This window comes from Cyrtonyx montezumae, unplaced genomic scaffold (assembly GCF_038088225.1).
Source record: "Cyrtonyx montezumae isolate F1298 unplaced genomic scaffold, pur_monq_1.0 scaffold_1, whole genome shotgun sequence".
NCBI classification, from domain to species: Eukaryota; Metazoa; Chordata; class Aves; order Galliformes; family Odontophoridae; genus Cyrtonyx; species Cyrtonyx montezumae.
The window spans coordinates 7,594,268-7,616,706 of NW_027071825.1; the positions used below are offsets into that span (position 1 = coordinate 7,594,268).

Below are 22,439 nucleotides of genomic sequence, written 5' to 3' on the forward strand. Positions count from 1 at the left end.
TAGCTCTCAAATGCAAGTTGACATGGCTGCATGTCAAAGAAGAGAGTTTATATTGACTTTTTTTCTAAAATTAGTGAAATTCTAGAAGATGAAATCAATAGAAGGCCTTTTGCTGCAGAGTTCAAGTCCGATGCAAGAGGTGGTAGTATTTCAAACAGAAGTTAAGAGCTCTGGCAATATTGCTTCATGGTGGTCCTGGAGAGGTCATTTACCTTTTTTTTTTTCTCCAATACACAGAAACTGCTCGAGTTTGGGTCTCACAAACCCTATCCCAGCAGCCTTGCTGTTAGACTATGCTTCTTTCATCACTTTGGGCTTCCCCATTGCTAGTTCTAATGAATGAGTATAATTGTTGTTGCAGTCAAAACAATGGTTTGTTTCCAACAAATAATTCCAAAGTTGAGTGTTATCTCATTCATTTGTTTTGCATCTTTTAAGGTATTCACTAGTTAACCAGTTTATTTTATAAGTTAAAAATAGTTTTCCTTAGAGTTTTGCTGTTCAGTGTTTACTTGATAATTTTTGTAGGAAATACTGCTGTTGTGCTTAGCCACTGCTCCAGAGCAAAAGCCTCTCTCTGTACGCTTTCTTAGCAATAGCAGCTGAGTAGTGTAGTCCTCTGCTTTCACCTTCTCTTAGCATCATCTCTCAACTTACACTTCAAATGTGTTTTGCAGTTCAAGAATGACCAAGACAAGTCCTGCCTTAGAAGGGTCCTCAGCAACAGCCCTGCCTGCTCTCCAGCTTTCTGAACAGGTCCCGCTGACATCTCCTTCCCTGAAACCCCTACAAATGGATGAAGAAGACAGCCTGTCTCCTCATCTCTTGTTACCGGACAGCATCAGCCAGCTGGAAGAGTTTGGCAGGCAGAAGAAATGGCACAAGAAGCAGCACAAACACCATCGCCAGCGGCAGTTCAACGACCTCTGGGTTCGGATAGAAGACAGGTGAGTCATAACTTTTATGGCTCTTGTCCTCTTCCTGCTGCCCTTTACAGACTCCAGCCTTGTTGATTAGGCTGTACAAGAGGTTGGAGAAAGGCTTAATGGGAAAGATGAGGAGTAAGGTGTTGTTAAGGAAGAACTCGGAGGAAGGGTAATAGGAACATTTAATCTAAAAGTCAAGAGTGAAAGCTGATGGTTAGAAAACTTAAAATATACAGAAAAATAAGTTATAGATCTACAAAAAAAAAAAAAAAAAAAAAAAACAGAAAAACAATGACAAGGAAAAATACTGTTTCCTCTTCTTCATCCAATAATAATTTTCCAATCTTTGCTGTCAGCCCAAAGACATCTTCCAACCTTTCAGATTCTTACTGGGAGCTTTCAAGATTCTGACATATCTAATTTTCAACCTTGTGTATTTTGGGACTTAAAGGCTTTGACACATCCAATTGCATTGAATACAACAAACTGTAGCATCCTGAGTCTAACCACACTGAGTGTGTATGTCTAACAACTTATCTATTTATGGCATGTTAGAACCAGATTAGGGCATGCTGCATCTAAAAACATCCCAGTACACCCTGGAAATGAGAAGTGTTCATTGCCATATGTTACTTCACCTGGGAAACTGAGGCACAGGCAAAGTCACTCCCATTTTCACAACATCTGAATGCAATGCAATCCAAACAAGTCAGTGTTTCTCACAGGCTTCTCCTTTTACTGATGAAAAAAACTCTCTACATATTTGTGTTTTCTGTACTTTAAATTCTTTTTGTTCATTCTTTTCAAAGGAGCAGTTGCCTTGCTTTTTGCTGTATTTTATTGTATTCTCTTCTTAGGATGAGTGTTATTAAGTGTTGTTATTAGAACAGTGTGTTATTCTTACTGTGCTAAGGTTGTTCTGATGTTAATGCCAGCGTTGGTAAGGAGGATTGTGTCCAAATTCATCTGTTTTGCTCTCAAAGTGCGTTCAGTGCTGGATTCTCTCTGTGAAAGATGTTTTAGCATGAGGTAAAAAGCATTTGGTCCTATGAATTTGATTGCCCTGAAGACAAGGGGCTTCTCTGTCCATCTTCCACCTGGGGGATGTCAAATGTTGGTGTCCCATGGTGTCCCAGTATTTCACATGAGTGCATCTCACCGTGTTTGAAATAAGAGTGAAGTCTTTAAACAGTAACATCTTATAAGAGCTTGGCAGTTAGCAGCGTTCCTTCTGCCCCCATCTTATCTATACAAAAAGGATATTGGATATTGGGCCTGATATGGCTATGGAAATGCACAACTGGGGACTTAAAGCAGTGGTGCTTGCATAGCTTTGGCAGACTTGTGTTCCTTTCATTGTTTTTATTTCAGTATGAAATATTCCTAGGAAGAGTCTTTCAAAGGGTAGCTCTCCAGGCTAGAGTTAAATTATTCACCCTGTGCTGGTGAGAGATTTCATCTGAATCAAAACCTTTTATCCCTTTACTTCCATTTCAGAGGGATGGAGATTGGGATGAGGAAACACAAGTTTCCGCTCCCACCAAGCTGGCGATGAACTAGACACTGTGAGTCGCCTGCTTGCTGAAAGATCCTGGGGAGATGTTAGTGGGAGATTACAGCCCTAGAAACAAGGAAGGGCTGGAGGGAGGGAAGTTTGCCTTAGTGCTTTCAGATGGCTTTAGTGCTTCTAGAGCTCTGGAGTAACTTCTGGTGTTTTCCTGGAAACAAAACAAAACAAAAACTACAAACTGTTCAGCTAAATCAGAGACTCACAACCAGCTCTGGTTTCCCCATAAACTGGATAGGATCTCAACTTTCATAAACCGACTGCTGCATACTGTGCTTTTGGCAGTTGGGTTTCATCAGTTTTAATTGCAAGCTGGATCTTGCACAAGGCAATAAACAGTGTGTTCTTTCTAACTGGGTCCTTTCTGATTGGCAAGAGAAGAGCAGAAATTTGTGCCTGTCCCTAGACTTTGTAGCATAATTGTTCTTGGGAAGAAACAGCTAGGGTGACTAATATGGGCAAATAAGTGTTACTTGTGCAGTGGAGAAGCACGTGGACTTCCATTGTGTTAGCACAGTAAAGCTCACTAGCACTGAACAGTGAGACTGTTAGCACTCATTTTGGGAAGATAGCTGGTATTCCTGGGAGCTCACGCTCTGACCTGGCCCACATATCCACTGCACATTTGCATATACTTAAATTGGAGCACCATTACTCCTGTATGCAAAACCACTCTATGTGGACTGAGCTCCATGCATATAGTATTATGGCTTTCCACGTGGTTCTTCTTCCCATTTGAGTTTTCTAACTCATCTGAAACTTAATTTTGAGACACATCAGGGAGATTTAGGTCATTGTTATGCTTTGGGGGAGTGAAAGCTATGTTAAATTCATTGTTTCCATGAAAAGTCTCCAGAATTCATCTGTTTGAGTCATCTTTCAACCTGAAAAGTCAGAGAGAAATGTACAGGTGGGGGACAAATCCAGGCGACTTTAAACCAGATTACTGATTTTTGTATGTACCTCATTGAATTGTGAAATGACTGTGGTTCATACAGCTCTTTCCAAAGCTTTATTGACCATGGATTAGAGAATTTGATGAGCCATGAATTGCAGGACTTTTATAGACTATGGATTTCTAGGCTATCTCATGCACTCCCATGGAAATCTTAAGGTGTTTTTTTAAGCTACCAACACAGAAACAAAGGAAATGAACACAGAAGAACAATCTTAAGGAAACATCAAAGTTCTGACTCCAACCTATAAAAGCCAGGAAATCCATAATTAATGGTTCCACTAAGACCTCATCTTACACAGTCTTTCTGGTCTGATCTGAGGTTATAGCTACAATCTGAAGTGGCCTCATGAAAAATGAGTCGTCATTTAATGTCACACATCATTATTAGTATTTACTTTCAGTTATACCTTGGAGATTGTCTTTTCCTTTTTGTTCTGTCTTAGCAGCTGAGACATTTGAGTTGGCAGCCCTGAGTGGACGGTGTTTAGATTTATGTGTTTGGAGGCTAGTACTGCTGTGGAGGATGAGAAAGTTTCTGTTCTGTCTTCTCCTCCTCTCTGACAGAGCTAAGATTTGCTGATCTCCTGGGTAATTGGCTACACTGAACAATTCAGTGAAGTCTAATAAAAAAGTAAAAAACATTGATGAAATCTGTGGTTTCCTCTCCCATCTGCCTCCTTCCCCCAAAATCTAAACAAGATGAAAACGTTCTGCCTGGCTACAATTCACGTTTGAATTGTTTGTCAAGAATCAAAATGAAATGGAGATTTCAAGTAGCAGAACTTTTTTATTATTATTTTTATTAATGTAATGTCTTGATTTTACAGATCTGAAGCCTGCCTTTGGGGAGGAATTTGAATGCAGACAGTATTAAGACCCTAGCTAGTTCTCATAGCCAAAAGCCAGTTGGGGCTGCAAGAAGGGAAGGCAAAGCCCTTGCAGTGGAAGCCTGCAGTCTGGCAAACAGTGTATGTCATTGTTCCTGTTGACACTGTGTTAGCTGAGTTTCCCCCTGTAATATATGTAATTAATTACAGATCATTCAGTGCCTGTTCATGATGAGCTGTTAAGTGAATTGAAAGAATAGAGAAATGCCTGTGAAGTTTCATAGCAGTGAGCAAAGGCCAAATCAGCATTGTACCTTTGTTCTAGGGCGGGCAAAAAGCTTTAGGTTATAAACAGCCCAAATGAGTGGAGAATTCTCTCTCAAGAGGAGGGAGAGCTGTACAGCAGGGTGGGAGGAAGGCTCCTGGGTAAAAGGGAGTGGAGGTAGAAGCTGAGAGAGTGTCTGGGAGGTGTGACGCTTGGAAGGAGAGATGGCAGCTGGAGGATGGGAAGAAGAATGCAGTTGTGAGCAGAAAGAATTAGAGAGGATATCATGGGCAGATCTGGGCAAAGCCAGCAATTGGACATTGAGGACACACAGATGCTTCACTTGCATAGAAAATAAATTAAAGGAAAAGAATTGTGATGAAAAAGAAGAGATTCTTGTCCTAAATGTAAGCTTAGCCCTGCAAAACCCACCATTAATAGAAAATGAAATTAATTTCCCTTGTAATTGGAAAGGGCATTTTTCTGATAGCCCGGTGCTGACTGTTCAACCCCAGATGAATGCAGTGACATCACAAATATCAATTTATTTTAGAAATAATGGTTATTTTAGGGGGAAAAAAATATATTATACCAGTGATGGATGAAGGGAATACAGCATATCATAAACTGCACTAAGTGTGCCTGTATAGAGTGAAGCTTATCAGTTTGAATGGAATTTAAGCACTTAGGCTGTTATACTTTCTTTTAAGAGAATACAGTGATGGAAAACAGAACTCTGTCAACTCAGACAAACTTTTAATTTCACTTAACTGCATCTGAAGGGTAAATTTTGGTAAATGAATCCAAATTGCTTCCTTTTCACAACACTCAGTGCTGAAATACAGTACTTAACTTCATTAAAGAAAAGGCTGCTTTTCTTTAGAGAAGACCTAGACACTTTTGAAGTCTAACAGGTAAATTGTGGTCAGATGATTTCCCCTCATATGGTAGCTTTGAGATTGAAATTTCCATCACTGGGGCCTTGTTTGTTTAAATTACCCGCTCTGCCTCTATGGGAAGGATGCTGCTCAGGGGCTGCATGCCTTCTGCGGGGGATCACTGCCTCCTCCAGCCTCCATGCAGCCAGCAGAGTGGTTGTTACTGCTGCACATGCCCTGTGTTCAGCCTGACCTTGTCCAACGCCAAGGATTAGGAAGTAGGTTTGGGGGCTTTCTAACTTGTTGCAGTGTACCTGCCTCACAAAGGGACCCTTCCAGCAGCCAGGAACAGTGGCAGTGTAAGCGTGTCGAAGTTGCACCTTCCTCCCCTTGTCACACCTCATTGCTGTTTGGGGTATGACTGCATTGTGTGGCCCGTTGGTTTTCCTCCTTCCTGCCATTTCCTTCACTGTTCTCCTGCCAGGATTTCCTTCTCAGGAAACTTTCATGATCACAGTCCCTATCAGTAACTGCCTCCAGTCTCCAGAGCATGGTGCAGAACTACTGGGTAAATCTCATGGCTTGGCAGCACAGATACTTTGTTATGGTGAGTGGTCTCAGAATATCTCCTGAACAGTTTTCCATCCCAGTTCTGGTGTATCTTGGATTGGCCTAAATTCTGCTCTTAATTTAGCCAGTTTTCATTGAACTCTGTTGGATATCTAGCTGGGGGCCGAAGAAGACACATTGGCCACTGAAGCAGTGTGAGTTGGTCCTTCCCTCTCCCCCCAGTCAGGATCAATCATAGAATCATAGTGTCATTAAGGTTGGAAGGACTAATAAGATCATCTAGTCCAACTGTCAGCCCATGGCTGTGTCTTCTCTCCACCATGTCACTCGCTGCTACAGCTTCTCTTTTCTTGAGCATCTCCAGGGCCAGTGACTCCACCACCTCTCTGGGCAGCCTGTGCCAGTGTGTTATAAGAAGCAATCATGTTTCTGTGAACAGGTAGGTCCTAAGCTCCTCCTGAGCAAAGAGCAAAGCATGAGGTATACTGTATTTTCCCCTCCTCAGTCCCTTACTGTTTCCACTTGATCCCCCTCTAAGGTGAGCAGATAGCTTGAGGCCTCCTTTCAGCAAGCATGGATGTTGGCACTTCTCACCAGACCTCAAGCCATCTTGTGGAAGTAAAATATCATCACAGTATAACTCGGCACCGTATAAATTGAAAAAAATCTCCTGACTATAACATGATACGGTGATGACATATCCTCTGTCCCTGGACGGTTTTTGTTGAGGCATCTTGGATTATCAGGTTGGTCAGAGTGCACACAACATATTAATTAAGGCTGTGAAACCTGTGCTCAGCACAGAATTCTCTTGTGCATTGCAATAACGGATGGGAAATCTTGAAATTTGTGTCCAAAACTCTGGCATTTCCATGCTAATAGACCCTCCCTGTCAACTGGCTATGAGTGATAACTTATTTCCCCTTGTAAAGTCAAAGAATCAATTTGCTACTCTCCAGATGGAGCTGAAAGGATGTGCAGGCACACTTTCACCTGCTAGATACACAAAAATAAATGTATGCTTTACTTTGTTCTGTTTAATTTTATATAGTTGATTGTTGCTGATATTCTCTGTAATATGCAGAGCCAATGTGATGAAACACAGAGATTGGCAAACTTTAAAAAATACAAGCAAGGGCTTTGCATATTTATTTTCACTCTTACATGTCTCACCATCATTATGATGAGTGTGAAGCTGTATGTATAACCTATTTTAATGAAAGCTATAAATACATGAAAATGAATTCATTAAAGAACACTAAAAATAATGAAAGCACATGAAAGTAGACAATTGGAATATAGATTTCTTTCTTTCATGAAACTAAACTCTTTATTGGCAACGCGTTAGGTCTTTTATTTTCATGAAGCTTAAATCCATCATGAATATTAAAGCCATATTTTTCAAGGCGAGCAAGTAACAAAATTGGAGCACGTAAAAGCAAAGATTTTTGAACAGTGAGGTATTTTTTTCAGCACTGGGCCTCCAAGAACACTTTCTGTTCCTTTCTTCTTGAGGCTGATTAAGATTGAAAGCACAGTACAAAAGGTTTTATGGAACCTATTAAGAGATTTCACTTCTTTTCTTGTTTTCCATGTTTTATTTGGCATATGTTGAGTAAAGGTAGTCCACGTTGCATGTTTATATGTCTCTCATTTGTATGTATTTTTGTTTAAATATAGTCCTGCCATAGCAAGTCTTTTTAAACTGCTTAAGATCTGCCCGATGCAGCACAAATAAAATGTTTGCTTAGGATTCAGTTTCAAAAATGAGCAGCTGCTGAGTTATGATAATCTCTTCACTGTCATTTTTCCAGTGATGCACATCCTCACTTGTTCTGCTCTTTCCCAGCCAATGCTGTCTCGTTTCCACACCCGCTGCTGGGACTGTTCTTAATCTTGAACAACCTGTTTGCTTTTCAGTTCCCTGCTTCTCCATTTTCTGCTTGAATTTTCTCGTTCTTCTGAACTCGTTTTACCTGCCCTGCTTAATGCTGGCTGCGTGTGGTTGGTGGAGAAAGGTACAAGGGGGATCCTTCACCATCTCTGTCTTCATCCCCTGACCTCTGGACCATGGATGCCACTTCTGAGCTCATTGCACAGGAGGCAGCAGTCCTGCACATTACTTCTGTCAGTCCACACCAGTTAAAGTGTGTACTTTGGCCTGCAGCCTTCAGCAGAACCTCTCTGATACAGAGCACGTCTCTAGTAACTCTCTAGTAACCAGCATGTCTTTGTCATCTGGCATTAGTGCAGACTGCAGGAGACATAGCTAGGAAGCTTTCAGTGCCTTTTGCTTTCCTGCTGGACAGGACAATGTGGCAGTGTTTATTCCTTGCTAAATTCATGATCATCATAAAGCACTCTATGCTCTTTCTGCTGAATTCTTCCTTCTGGGAACTTCATGGACGGTCTCTGTGACTGTGACCTGTGCCAGAAGCATTGGGGACCTGCATTTGCTCTGGATGATCTCCTACCCAGCATGGTCTCTAACTTTCATTTGCAGTGTAGGTTTAACTTTTGCACCTTTGATCTGTGGTCTAGACCCCCACAATAATAAGTTATTAGTACAACTTCTATGATAATGCATTGAATCTTTATTTCTAAGTAAGTCATTAGATACGTGCTTACAGTTGGTGTTAAGTTGGAGTTTTATTTTTACCTACCATTTGTTTTAATATTAAGCTACCGTGATTGAATGGTGTAGACTATTTAAGTCTTCTCATCAACAACTGCTCCACCATAAATATTGGGATTCAGGATTGAAGCTATAGTACAAAATGTCTCCTGTGTACAGAAGCAAAAAAAAGAAGCAGAGTGTTTAGTCCACTGAAAGAGTTAATGCCAAGTGAGTTTAACTGTCTCCTGTGTTAATGCAAGGCTTTTTCTCCATCTATTTTTAGTCTGTTCCAGCAGCATATCCCACTGTGGTCTGGTATGTGAGAGCTTTGCTGTGAGGTTTGCAAACACTTGTATTTTTGTGTTGTGAGAACAGAGCATTTGTGTGTTATGGGAGTGTGTGTTCCTTCGGAAACTGAAAGGGAGCACAGACCGTGCATGTGATCCGTGCACATGTTTATTGTTGCCTGCAAATAACCATGTACAAATGGGCTCTGGAAGAGAGCTTGTTAGCAGATGTCGTCATGGCCCTTCCAATTTATAAATATGAGTCTTGACATTTATATTTTCCATATCCAGGGCTTTCACTGTCCAGATGTTCTGAGGATTGGCTCTTTGGAGCCTCTAATTATGACTCCTTGTGGCATATTGTGTATTGCACACAAAAGAAAAACAATAACTGTCTTTCTGACTCACAGCAAGCAGATAAGAGAAGAAAACACAGCAGATGCCTTCTCGTAAATGAAATTCTTCTAAACCTGAAAGGCACTTCAGCATAGCTTTATAAAGCTCTTCTTAGTCACTCAGCTGAGAAATAAGTTGTCAGGTTTAACAGGCAAAGAAAATTCAATACATTCAATACACAGTAGCTCTTCCCCCCTGCTGTTTGGGGTGGGTGAAGAGCATGGTTTGTGTTAAACTTGCAAGGCTGACTGTAGTTACAGGCACTGTATGAAATGCTGAGTGGGCTTCTGCCCAGGGAGAGTTGGATTTCTTCAGTGCAGAAGTGGGTAATACAACACTGCACTCCTAAATCACAGCTCTTCACACAAAAAGGGATTCTCTCTTAGGAAGTGTTGTGCTTTCCCTGTTGACTGGGTTGGGGACGATCTCCACATTCAGACTCTTAACCTTCATCTCAAATACAGCAGTCCTAAGTTGAACGTGTGCATTTGGGTGACCTTCACTTCTAACAGGTATCTAAAGCCTCAAAAATTGTGCATCTGCTGATTTGCAAGGTAAAGCTTCAGGCTTAGCAGAACTACATAAAATCCACAATTTATCTGAAACATCTTCCAGTTCAAGCATTTGCTTACCATAAAGAAAAAGAAATCTATCATTAAAATTCAGTGGAAATGCACACATAAAGCTGTCAATGTTAACGCAGAGAAGAGTAAGGAGCAGCACAGGCAGCACTGCACACTGAAAACCCAGTGGGACCTCACAGGGCAGCTGTGGCCCAAGTCCAGTTACTGTCTGGGACAAAGGGAGAGGTAGGATTCATCTAAACTCATATGGTTTCAATGCTATAAAAGCTGGGTTCCTGCAATTATAAAAATGCCAGGCCAAATTCTGATTTCACTCACATCTCCCCTTTACAACTCCTGAATAACCGAACAAAGTAAGCATTATACCTGGGGTCTGAGCCCATTAAGCTGGAAAGAGAGGGAACCCAGCCAATTTCTTCTGAGCTGCTAGATGTCAGGGATGCTTCACATAGCACTGCCATGGAGAGGCATGATGCAGACCATGCTCATGGAATTCTTTGGCTCAGTTCTGCAGAGACTTTTCAGGGTTCTGTTTATGACACCCAGCAGGGAAAGCTTGTGCAGCCTTTCCAGCCCCATAGGCAAGCAGGTGGCTTTGTGTGAGTCACCAGTGACATCTCCAGGCTTTCAGAGTATTCGTAAGCTCTTGTGTTGTGGCTGTTATCATCATAGTTGTTTTGCAAACAAGAGGAAGGATCTCAGCCTTAGAACCATATGTCATCACTAACCACATCTCCACAGTTCTTGAACACTTCCAGGGACAGCAACCCCACCACCTCCAGCCTGTGCATCGCTGCTCATTTGGAGAAGCTTTTCCTAATGGGCAATGAAGCAGTTTAATGTTCTTTTCTGCCTGCTAGATGTGCCTTATGAACCTCTTTTTTTGTTTTTAATTATTATTTTGAGAATCAGTCTGCTAGAAGGGAAAAGAAGCCAGTGCTTTTGTTCAGTGAAATGAGTGTGCATTCATTACTGCTCCAAATAACAGGTTCAGAGATCTGACCCAACCTTAATTGTTCTTAGTAAGAGAGACTGGAAAAATAACAAGCAGTGAGCAGGAAAGCAAGCCCAGTGAATTAGAGAGAAAAATGTGATACAGACCAAGTGGAGAGAAAAAGTGCTGCGTGGAGATGGAAAAAGAATGTGGAGAAGGAAAAAGAAAATTAAAATCAAATGGAAAAATGTAGTATGCTGGACATCCATTTAAGCCAGTTTATATTTTGTTGTTCATTCTGTTCCTTAATACATTGCACAGGCATCTTCTTAGCTGAAATAATTGTGTGTCTTTGAGAACAGTTTTGGAGAAAATACTTGATTTGACAGGATGTTTTAGGTGTTTCCCCAGTGCTGCCTATTCTAAATCATTTTAAAATCTGGAGAGGAAAGTCGATATCTTTTACAGTGTTTAACAAGAAAGTGACAAGGTCAAATATATACATCTCTACAAATGTATGTGTTCCCTAAGCACATCTAAACATGCACGGTTAATTCTGCGCATCTGCAAAATATATTTGAGCCACAGGGCCCGCACAATACCAAACAAACTTGAATGCACAAAGGAGAGGGCAGATTGAGACGTTCTGTTTCTAATTAATTGAAAGGTTGAACTCAAAAAAAAATATGGATTATGAATTTTTGTCCACCCCAAAAATGCAAATCGTTCAGCACGTGGGGCTGTTTTAGTGTGAGCACGATACAGACAAAATTCAGCTCGTTCTTGGAGTATGGTTCAAAGCTACTTGGTTACAGTACCATCAAATGAATCCTGTCTATGTTGTATATTGGTAGGGCTCCCAATAAACTTCACCAGTTTCATCACAGGTGAGATTTTTACGATTCTAAGCTCATCTGTATATGAAGCCTTAATGTTCTTGCTTACTTTGGCTGTAAGAGCTGCAATCTTTATCTGTTCAATGACCAGTAGAACAAGTGTTCGGTTATCTGAGCCATGATGATGAGTCCCTTAACTGCACATACAAATCAAGTATGCAGCCAGATGTGTGCAGAGGGTGGGGCTGAGCTGGTGGAGGTTTTTGAGACCACATCACTATTTAGGCTGTGGTGAACACATCCTGGCTCACAGGTTCTGCATAGACATCTGAAATGAAGCACTCTGAGCTATTCCCTCACTAGCAAGACCCCGGGTGAAACTGGAATGCATTATCCTGGCTCTGTGATTACCATGTCCCAGTGCAGAATCACAGGGGGATATTCTTAGGATATTAGAGAATCATCAAAGCATTTCTTAGAAGGGCAAAGGAAAGAGCTAGTGTTGTCATCTCCTGCCTCAGGACCACCCAGACACTCTAGAACAAATGGTGGGTCTTCAGATACAGTATCTTGAATTATTGTTCACAGAGATTTTAAAGTACTTCATTTCTTATTTCTTTACTTTTTTTTTTTTAATATATTTTTTTTAAAGGATGACATGTAGTTTCCTGACAGGCTGGTTTTAATAAGGTCAAAATCTTTGTTGTTGCCAAATCAGAGAGGAATATAACATCTTTAAGTCATTAGATGGGAATGGGGTAATTACTCAGGGGGTGTGCTTCAAAGGTTATTGGTTTTTACAGCATTCTATGTTTTTACACCACTTTTCAGTTGTCTGAAAAGTAGCTACAGGCCTGATTCTGCTCCTGCCACATACAGGACCTGTGGGGAAGGTATTTGTAAGGCTTTCTTGCTGTGTTTCAGGGCAAGAGGTTGAACGGGGCCATGTGCAATCTTCTCTAGGGACAGGGGAAACTTAAACCTAACCATAAGGTGCAAAAAAATCCCCAAACCTTTCCCACCCGCTGAAAGTTCAGGTCAGAAAAGTGCCCTCAGGCTGTGTTAGGGATGTTTCTCACCTGCTCCTTCCTTACCTGCTAAACACATGCACATGTTTCTCTTTGCACCTCTCTGTCCCCACTCTCACACTGACACTTCAAGGTCCTGACTCAGCTGTGAGTCAGGAGAAGAGTAGAAGTGAGAGACCTTGTTAAAACACTTATGCTTCACCAATGGGTGGCAAGGGGATTGGGATTAAAAAATACATCCTGGCTGCCAGCCCATGGGTCAGAACTGAACTAGAGACATTTGAGCAACATTTCAGCATTGACCTCCTCTTGCTAATATCACTGTGGCCTCCCTAGATCCACAGGTCCCCACACACCACACTCTTCTCCTCTGAGGCAAACACAAGAGCTCCCAGAGATATAGAGCCTGGAAAAGGGGTACCAGCAATATCTCTGCTGCTGTGGAATCATCATAGAATAGCTTGGGTTGGAAGGGACCTCAAGGATCATCAAACTCCAACTCCCCTACCACAGGCTTGGCCACCAACCTCCAGATCTGCTACCAGACCAGATCACCCAGGGTCCCATCCAACTTCGCATTGAACATCTTCAGGGACAGAGCATCCATAACCTCTCTGGACACCTGTGAAAACCTCCCCCAACATCCAATCTAAACCTTCCCTCTTTGAGCTTAAACCTATTTCACCATTTCCCTCATCCTGTCACTGTCTACCCTTATAAAAAAAAGTTGATTCCCCTCTGCAATGCTATAACATGATGGAAAGTGCAGCAATAGTTGTTGAGTTGGCAAAGTCCTAAGGTGCATAAAACAAGAACAAGCCCAAATACAGCAGTCACAGACACAAAAAATGAAGAAAGAAAAACTTCCTACCTTTAGCAGACAGGTATCTCCTGTGAAATACCTTCACCTCCACTGCCAGCCCTTAAATGAGGTCTGGGAAGGGGTGGATCCTGGTTCCACCCCTTCCTGTCACTCAGGTACATTGCATGCACCTGAGCTCCCCTGGGTTGGCCCTGCCTTCCCACCAGGTGCTCCATCACTGATTCAAGCTGTGACTTAGCATTTCTGCTACAGCCTCATGTTTATAATCCCCTTTAAAATACTGGAAGGCTGCAGTGAGGTCTCCTTCCAGCATTCTCTTCTCCAGGCTGAACAAACCCAGCTCCCTCAGCCTGTCTTCATAGGGTGGGTGATCATCTTTATGGCCATCCTCTGAACTTTCTTCAACAGCTCCAACATTTCCTATATTCGAGGCCCCAGACATGGACTCAGTACTCCAGATGGGGCCTCATGAGGACAGCTCATTTCTGAGAGACATGCCTTTGTGGGGATGGAGTGGTCCTCTGGAGATGTCTCAATCCCCACTGACTGTAGAGAAAACACAGCTAAATAACTCTGACTACAAGCTTGCCTAATTAATCCCACCCTTTAAATCCTGTTGAAGTTCAGGGCATCTGAGGGACAGCTTGTGATTCTCCTTGGTGGCATCTTCTGTGGATACTGCTGACAGCCTCACTGTTGCACATCTGGAAAGCATCCCATTCTTGCATGCAGCATCCTTGGGTCTTGGCAAGGAAGATGCCCTCCCACCACCCATCCCGTTATTTACCTTGTTGTGGACACATATTGATAGGGTGCTGCAGCATCTTGGCATGCTTGGTCATGGCTTTCTGCCCTTTCAGACTCATTGCCTTGTGAAACTTGTGATTCCACTTCCCTCCTTTCCTTCACTACCCTCTTATTTCTCCTAGACGTAACGTAAGCCATGGTCCTAACAGAGAGCAGGGCTCATCACAGACATAGAATCATAGAACTGTTTGAGTTGGGACTATTAAAGGCCATCTAGTCCCACTCCCCTTGCTTCACAGGGGTTAGAGGCTCCAAATGTTATTTCCAAAGGGGAATGGCTGGCTGGCCAGCAGTCTCTAGGGGAGACAGAGCACTGAAATAAAGCACTAACTGTGCTCCAAGTTCTTTGCAGGTGGGAATATGGTTTCCGTTGATATTCTGTCAGAAGAGAAGCTCAGATTGATGGTGGCAGGTTGTTGAAATGCTCCTGATGTTGTTGCCTGACCCCTGTGCCGACAGCGTGGCTGCAGCTGCCTCTCTGTGCTCATAGAGAGGGCAGATTCTTGCGGAGTGGAACATGGAAAATGGCCAAAGACCTGGGCTCCCTGTAGCCCCAGGTTAAAGGGAAGATAATAAAGATAAGGCTCTTCCTTGGCTCATCCCCTGTGTTCTCTGTTGGCCACAAACCAGGGTGTGAGATGGCTCACTCATTCAGACATGCAAAAGCAGTTTACTATACTACTGCAAATGAGTAGTGGCCTCCTCTGGACAAAACCCCCATTCCTTAATCTGATCCAGATTGGAGTTTTCTTTTGCGTTTTTTCTTTTCTTTCTTTTTTTTTTTTTTTTTTTTGATGGATTGAATGAACCTTGCCAAAGTGTGAGCCTCTTGGCCTTGATGCTGAAAGAGGTTTCAGAACATGCTGAGCTGTAGGTATGCGCGACCTTGCTGCGAGCACTTGTGCCTGCATTGGTTGCTTGGGACTAGGAGCAGTATCTTGCAGGTCTAACCCCTCTGGCTGCAAGAACAGTGCCCATAAGAAAGGCAGCGATGAAGAGATACATGAAGCTTGGGAAACTGTATTATACTTACCTAACTAATGCCTTCCATCAGGCCATAAAATCTTAATCTGAAAATATAAAGAAACGGAGACCAAGAGATGGAGACTTCACATTCCCTTTAGGTTACCCTAATAATCTTCCCAGTTAAATCCTTGTTGTGTTTCCAGTGTGATTTTTCTCTACTGTTCACTTTTTCTTCTTTTTTTCCTCTTTTTTGAGCAGGCAGTCTTTTCTTTCAAAAGGGTGGTCAGACTTCTTGCCAAGCATCTTGGTTACATACTGCAACACGTTGGTCCCAGCAGTTTTGAAAAATACATTTGCCTAATCTTGATTTGCAAGCTTGGGTGACACAGATAGGTCTGGTTAGTTCCAAGAGTAATTATCTTTGCTAGCAGGACATAATTTCTGATCACCAGAAAAATAACACGAACTCCTTTCACATCTGTTTGGTAAATGAAAAGTGGAAAAATAGGGCAAACTGCTTGAGAAGGAAGAAGAAGCAGATACACAGTATAACTTTAAAAAACACATCTCGAGGTTGGCATCAAATCACAAATGCAAAATAGCCATTACTGTATTTGCTCAAAAAAATTATTTCAGTTTACCAGCTCATTACGCTTTCAGTTGAAAAACACATATTTTCAGCATTCAATCTATGCTAGCAGATCATCTTGATAAGCCTCTTTCATCAGATTCCATACTGTAAGAAAGGCTGCCTGAGTCCACACTCGTTTATATTTATCTACAATACTTGTTATGTGTTTACATGGCTCGTTTAATCCAGGAAAGGCCCTCAAACGCAAATTTAAGTTCTGCTTTATAAGGCCCCCTCCTCCCCTCTGAAGGGAAACCACGCTGGGACTGAAAGATGGCAGCAGTTAAAAAAAATGCAATGCAAATACAGAATCATGAAATTGAATAATTAAGGTGGGAAAACAATCCTCAAATCCAACCATCCACCTACCACCAATATTGCCAGTAAACCATATCCCTCAGTACCACATCCCCACAGTTCTTGAACACCTCCAGGGACGGTGACCCCACCACCTCCCTGGGCAGCCTATGCTTGTGCTATACTGCTATTTCAGAGAATAAATGTTTCCTGATACTCAACCTGAACCTCCCCTGGCACAATTTAAATATCACCAGAGCTGAGGCAGCCCCCACCCCTCAGAGTACATCAATTTCAATTTTCCATCAGCAAGAAATCAGTTACTAGGAGCATAAAGGTGGTTTGGGAGCAGAAGTACTGAAGAGACCATCTTCATGGAAGCTGCAAAGCATGTGGTCCCTAAGTGGGAACCAGAGCTTCTCATGCACTTTCACAAGGATTTGCAGAAAAAAGTGGGGAGAATTATTTATACAAAATGAGGGAAGACTGAGGTGAAACATGGTTAAGTCTTCAGACTACTTGAAAGGCCGCTGAGAAGAGGAAAGGAATAAACCTGTCTGTGGGGACAGCAGAAGTCACGAACTTGAGCTGTAGCATGGGATATTTGGTGAAACACGAGGCAGTAATTCTGGATGTCAGATCTCTCTGCAGAGACTCTGGAATTGCTATCATTGCATGCAGTTTTGAAGACTGGATTAGACATACACGTCAGGAGGGATTTTGGTCTCCCAGTCTGTGCCACAGATGGGCCAGAAAGTCCCTCCTAGCCCTGAGTTCCGTGATTCTGCTGTGGTGTCACATGTGGTCAGATGTGCCCTGCTTTGGGATAACCCAAAAGTTAGATGGAAAATGTATTTCTAAGTGTCTTGCAAACTAAACCAGAGCAGAAATTCCCCCCATGGGACTGTGTGTGCCTTTTACTCTGCAATTTTAACATGCTCCCAAATCATCAAGGTGCTTCAACCTACCCCCAGCGTAGAGGACTTGATTCATGTAATTGGATTCAGCAGGGTCTGTTTGCACAGCGTGTGCCTGGGGCCCTGTTTTGAGAAACTTTTACACATTCTAGTGGTGGTAAGACAATGTATGACTAACACACTGATTTGAAAAACTGCCCTACTATCTGATCAAAAGTACAAGCTTATGAATGTGATACCGCAGGACATTTGGCTACGAGATACCTGGAGTCTTCCAAATGTTTAAAACAATCCCATACACAGGAGCAAAAAAGAGACATATGAACAGTGGAGCCACTGGTTGCCTATTCATCACCATTCACATGGAATGTATAACTAAAGACATTTTTATCAGATGCAAATAACTGAAACATGGAATATTATCGACTAGCAATAGAAAGTGTGAGAATAGTTTAGATTATTATCTCCTAGATCTGTGATTCATCTTGTGAACCACATGTATGTTTCAGGAAGGGGACTCTGCTTCTGCTTTCCTATGGGAATCAGTGAGATCCCACACGCACAAGCAAATGTGCTCAGAGTGAGTTTGAAGAAGTTACCTCGCATCACCTGAGCCACCTCTTAAGATGAGGTTGTAATCAAACTCAACTGTCTTGACTTGTGTAACCTGCAGGAAGAGGAAGACCCCCCCAGAGGGCATGATGGGGATGGGTTGGCAGTTGGACAAGACAGATGATCATATTGGTCTTTTCTAACCTTAATGATTCTGTGATTCCCTGGAGACAGATTTCTCTCTCCACTTGCTATAGAAACAGCCACGTTACAAACTCAAACTTTACAAGGAGGTTTGTAGTGTTTGTTAAAAGCGATCATTCTCTTTAATTATCTCTAGACCACCTAGGCAGTAGGCTAGCATGCTTAAAAGTAGAGTTGCATTTAAGGAAATATGTTATATGGCTAAGCTATGATTCATTTGCTGTTTGTATACCTTGTGCACATTAATGGAAACACACTGTTTTCCCCTATTAAAGCACTTATCACATTTTTTGCTAGCAAATTACCCCACCTAACAATATTCATCTTAAAGAAGCATTTATAGAAATCTAATATCTTGAAATCAGTAAATGACCTCACTGTCTGAAAAGAGTAGTAAAAAACTTTCAGGTCTTTTGACAGGAAACCCTGGATTTTAAGTAAATTGCCTCTCCTTCCCCCGCCCCCCCCCCAAAAAAAAAAAAAGAAGAAAAAGAAAAAAAACCACTTTCAAGTGAGGGAAAAAAAAAAAAGACTTCTGGCAGTTGGTTATAAACAGTTGATTTAAGGCTCCTTTAGGAACCCTTTGGTTGGCTGTGAATCCCTGGCCAGCCTGTCCCCAATCCCAGACAACTCATACCATGTGTCCTAGAGGTGCAGAAAGACAGTTTGTGCAAGGGACATAGTACCTTTAGTCTCACTGGAGAAGCAAGCCCATAGGATGGGTCAGGAGTAGGATATACCCAAACTGCAAATCCTATATGGCACTGTGGCAACATCTGAAAATGAGAAACCAGACCTTTCTTGAAAACTTCATATTAACTTAGGGCTGAATTGTTTATTTCTGCAAAGCAACAAGTCACCTAAAGAAGAGTATAAGCACCTTACATGTACTTACTAGGGAGAAATGGAATGGAGTTGAAACAATTGTGTTCCTATCATTATTCTAGATCTGTGCACCACAATATCACTCAACAGGATAAATGAGATCTGGATCAAAGGTTGGAGTGTAACTGCATTTCTCTCAAATTACTCAACATGTTTAGTTGTGTGGGAAGATTGCTTTAATGATGCCTTATATTCACTGTGGGTATGGCACTCATATTTGTTGTTACACATTACAGGAGCTTGAATAGTGCCTAATCTGACATCATTTTTGCCCGCATTAAATTAACTGCTCAAAACCACTGGACAGATTTAAAACAGAGCATAAACGTACCCTGGATCTGATCTTTTTTTGATGTGGTATCACAAGTTCTGGAGCTGCATACCCTGTATCATCCATGAAAGATACAAACCAACCACTTACTATAGGAATTTAGACAAGAGCTTTTTCCAGCATTGTGTGATTGCAGAATTCTTTGTTTACAGTTCCTCTGTAATAAGTACTGCTTCTCACTGTCAAGACATAATACTAGTTAAACGGAGTATCTGTCCTCATGAAGCAGTTCCCATGTCTTTAACTCCAGGCTGCCTTCCCTTTTTCTCCAATTCATTGCACATCAGTTAAGAACCCACCCAGAAAGTGGTGACATTGTAAAGAATGAGGGAGGAACTGAGAATTATCCTAAAACCCAGAGTGAAGTGCTATGTGCAGTGATTGCCTATTGTACTTGATGTTGACCTGCATATGTGTTTAACGGTGCCCTCTTCTGCATGGACTCTGATCTTGTCACAGCTTAAGAGCAGTTCAGCACTTCTGAAGCATCTGAGCTAAAAACTCTGAACAACGGTGATAATTATATGCCATCTTAGTGTTGGCTTAGGAAAAAAGTCAAAAGCATTTGTTGCTACTAAATTCTGTGCATGAATCTGGAACAAAGTATTGTTCCTTCTATCAGATGGTATGCAAGGCACAGCCTTTTTCCTCCAGGGTCAGGATCTCAGATACCATAACTAAATAGCTAGGGGACTGCAGAGCTTCTTATGCCATAAAAAAAAATTATGTGAGGGTCATTTTTAGTGCTCCCAAATTCCCTCTACAGAAGATTTAAGAAGTAATAGGGAGAATCTGCAGATATTAGTGTCACATCTTGTTTTCAGAAGGACTCATCTTTCTTCCCCCCTTGCTCCACTGCAGGCACTTATTTTTAAGTCCAGAATCTACCTTGAACAGTCTGCATGCTCATGTGTGCTGCTCTGTGACAACTGGTGGATTACAGACCATCCTGTGCTGGGTGCAGGGGAAGCATTTTATGAAATGGAAATTACAACTTAAAACTCACAAATCAATGGAGAACTGACCTTCCTGATCTTAGCATCATGGGAATCATGATGATTTCCAACCTGCACATTCAAATCAAAGCACTAACTCAAGCTGAAATCAATAAGCAATCACATTACTATCGAGGCAAAGTCACAGCTGGAGAAACTTCATACTGAGTCTGTTTTTGGCATTGTCATCCACAATTCCCTAAAACTAGGAAAAGAAATTAAATTGCTTTGTCCCCTGTGCCCAAAGTTACCGGTTTTGTAGGGGGATCTCTGAGTATTCTTTATGAGGCATGAAACAGATGAAGGATATCTTTTCTGGCCCCTCCTGGACTTAATATCAAGCCCATGGTGGAGAAATCATGGCTTTGAGACATTCCAAATGGGTCAGTACAAGGATACACCTGTCACAGTCTCTGAAAGATGACCAGTAGCAAATGATGTATTTAATTTATTGCACTCACTTTTTTAAGCAAGAGCAATCTCTCTTTTGGTTATTTTCCATCAGCAGCCAGAATCTGGGACTTCCTAAATCAGAGCTGCATCCAGACCATCACCATTAGCATCCTGAGAGAATCAACCTGTGATCTACTGAGGGCAAAAACTAATTCTGATTGTCATGACAGACTGCAGAGCAGAGATAAAAGCTCTCCCATTTAATTCCCTTCTCTTGTGTTTTCTTCTAGCACCACCACATTGCCTTCCTATATCAGGATAACCAATGGCTACATCACAGTCAAACCTCCCATTTGGATTTCCAACCGGCTGGATCAGAGGCCACGCTCAGATCATCCATCCCAGCCTCAGCCCACAAGCTCAGCTTCAGCCACCATTTTATGGCCATCAGTAACTGCTCCTCTCTACGTGGCCATAGCTTCATTTCTCCTGAATCTACTGCAGCCTTCCTGACCACATTAGTATTATGTGCAATCCCTTGGGAATAGAGAAGAGAGATAATTTATGAATGAATTGGATGTTATGACAACTTTTACAGACTGGACCTTCTCAGTGAATCAAGAGTGCCTTCTAGCTAATTTTGTCTCTTTGCCCAGATACATTTTGAAACTCTAAAGCTTTATTGTAACACTGACTTACATCTTCTTTTTGTAGAAGGATCTTTATTTCCCATAGTGCTATGGGGTTTTGTAAAATATTCATGTTCATATAAAGAAAAAAAAAAGAAAAAATGTATTTATTCGACTGGTAAACTTATTTTTTTCTTGTTGTATATGTTAATAACATCCCTAGTAATCAGTAGCGATGGTGAAACAGATAAATTAATATTTTCTATATTTGTTTTCTAACTGACAACTCTGCAAATGCCTGAAGTGACACCAAAATGAATGGCTTGTTTCTTAACCAAAACTTTTTACAGCAGCTATCCAGCTAGTACATTTGTACACAACTTTGTTTTTTCTACAATTCTCATTGAAATGACTTAGACTAAGTAACACAGATCCCCTGCTCTGTGGCCTGTGCCCACTAGAGGAATAGGTACATTCTTAAGTCAGCTGCTACAATCTAAAATCTCAGTTATTTTTTATATAACTTATCAAGTCACTGGTCAAGATAACCCTCTAAGTTCTCCAGTTGTCTTTAACTCAACCGTTTAACTTCTCTGAAAATTACCAATCTTTACCTTGAGATTAATTTGTTAGCTCACTCTAAGACATCTTTTTCTTAATAAAAGATTTCATTTAAGTCCACAATAATCCCACTGCAATTATTCGCTCCCTCTTTTTATGTAAACACAAGCCTACAACCTCCCCCAGCATAAATGAGAGCAGGACTTGGTCTGCCTATAGAGATGCAGTATAGTGCTAATCTGTAGAACTGCTTTCAATCAATTAAATTAATACAGATGGGCAACCTGCAGGGAGGGGAGAAAACGTCTAGAAATTCATCAGCATCTTGCTGTTATGCTTAGAATTGGAATCCTCATGCTGAATTATGATTTGTCCGAAATCTATTCAAGGCTACAGGAACCAAAGTAATCCCTATGTCGTACAAGAACTTTCCTCTGTTTATTGACTATGGTACCTCTCTTGACTTAGATTGTCAAGTTCTGACAACTTGCACTCACTGAAAAGTTTGCTCAATCTCCAAGCAGCTACTTTTCATTATTCAGATGAAAAACATCTATAGGAAAAACAACAACAAACAAATAAACAAAAATAAAACACATCCATCTTAAGAACTGCCACCCTCAGTAAGGCATATTGAATTCCCCCCCCAAAAAAAAACAGGATGAAAAAGATCACTTTCAATGCAAAAAATTCTAACAAAATTAATTTTGTTTGAAATAGTCTTTTTTCCCCTGAAATCATCTGCAAAACAAATCTGAAATGTAAAGAAAAACTG

At 41.5% G+C, this 22,439-nt stretch overlaps 1 protein-coding gene across 1 annotated transcript in view; it reads left to right on the top strand.

Moving 5' to 3' along the window:
• TRABD2B (TraB domain containing 2B) overlaps positions 1 to 22,235 on the top strand; it is a 256,399-nt gene extending 234,164 nt beyond the window's left edge. The window contains exons 6-7 of the mRNA XM_065739292.1: positions 678 to 947; positions 20,765 to 22,235. Coding sequence (XP_065595364.1) covers positions 678 to 947; positions 20,765 to 20,987 — 493 coding nt within the window. The 3' untranslated portion in view covers positions 20,988 to 22,235. The remainder of the gene's footprint in view (positions 1 to 677; positions 948 to 20,764) is intronic.
• The last annotated feature ends 204 nt before the right edge of the window (positions 22,236 to 22,439 follow it).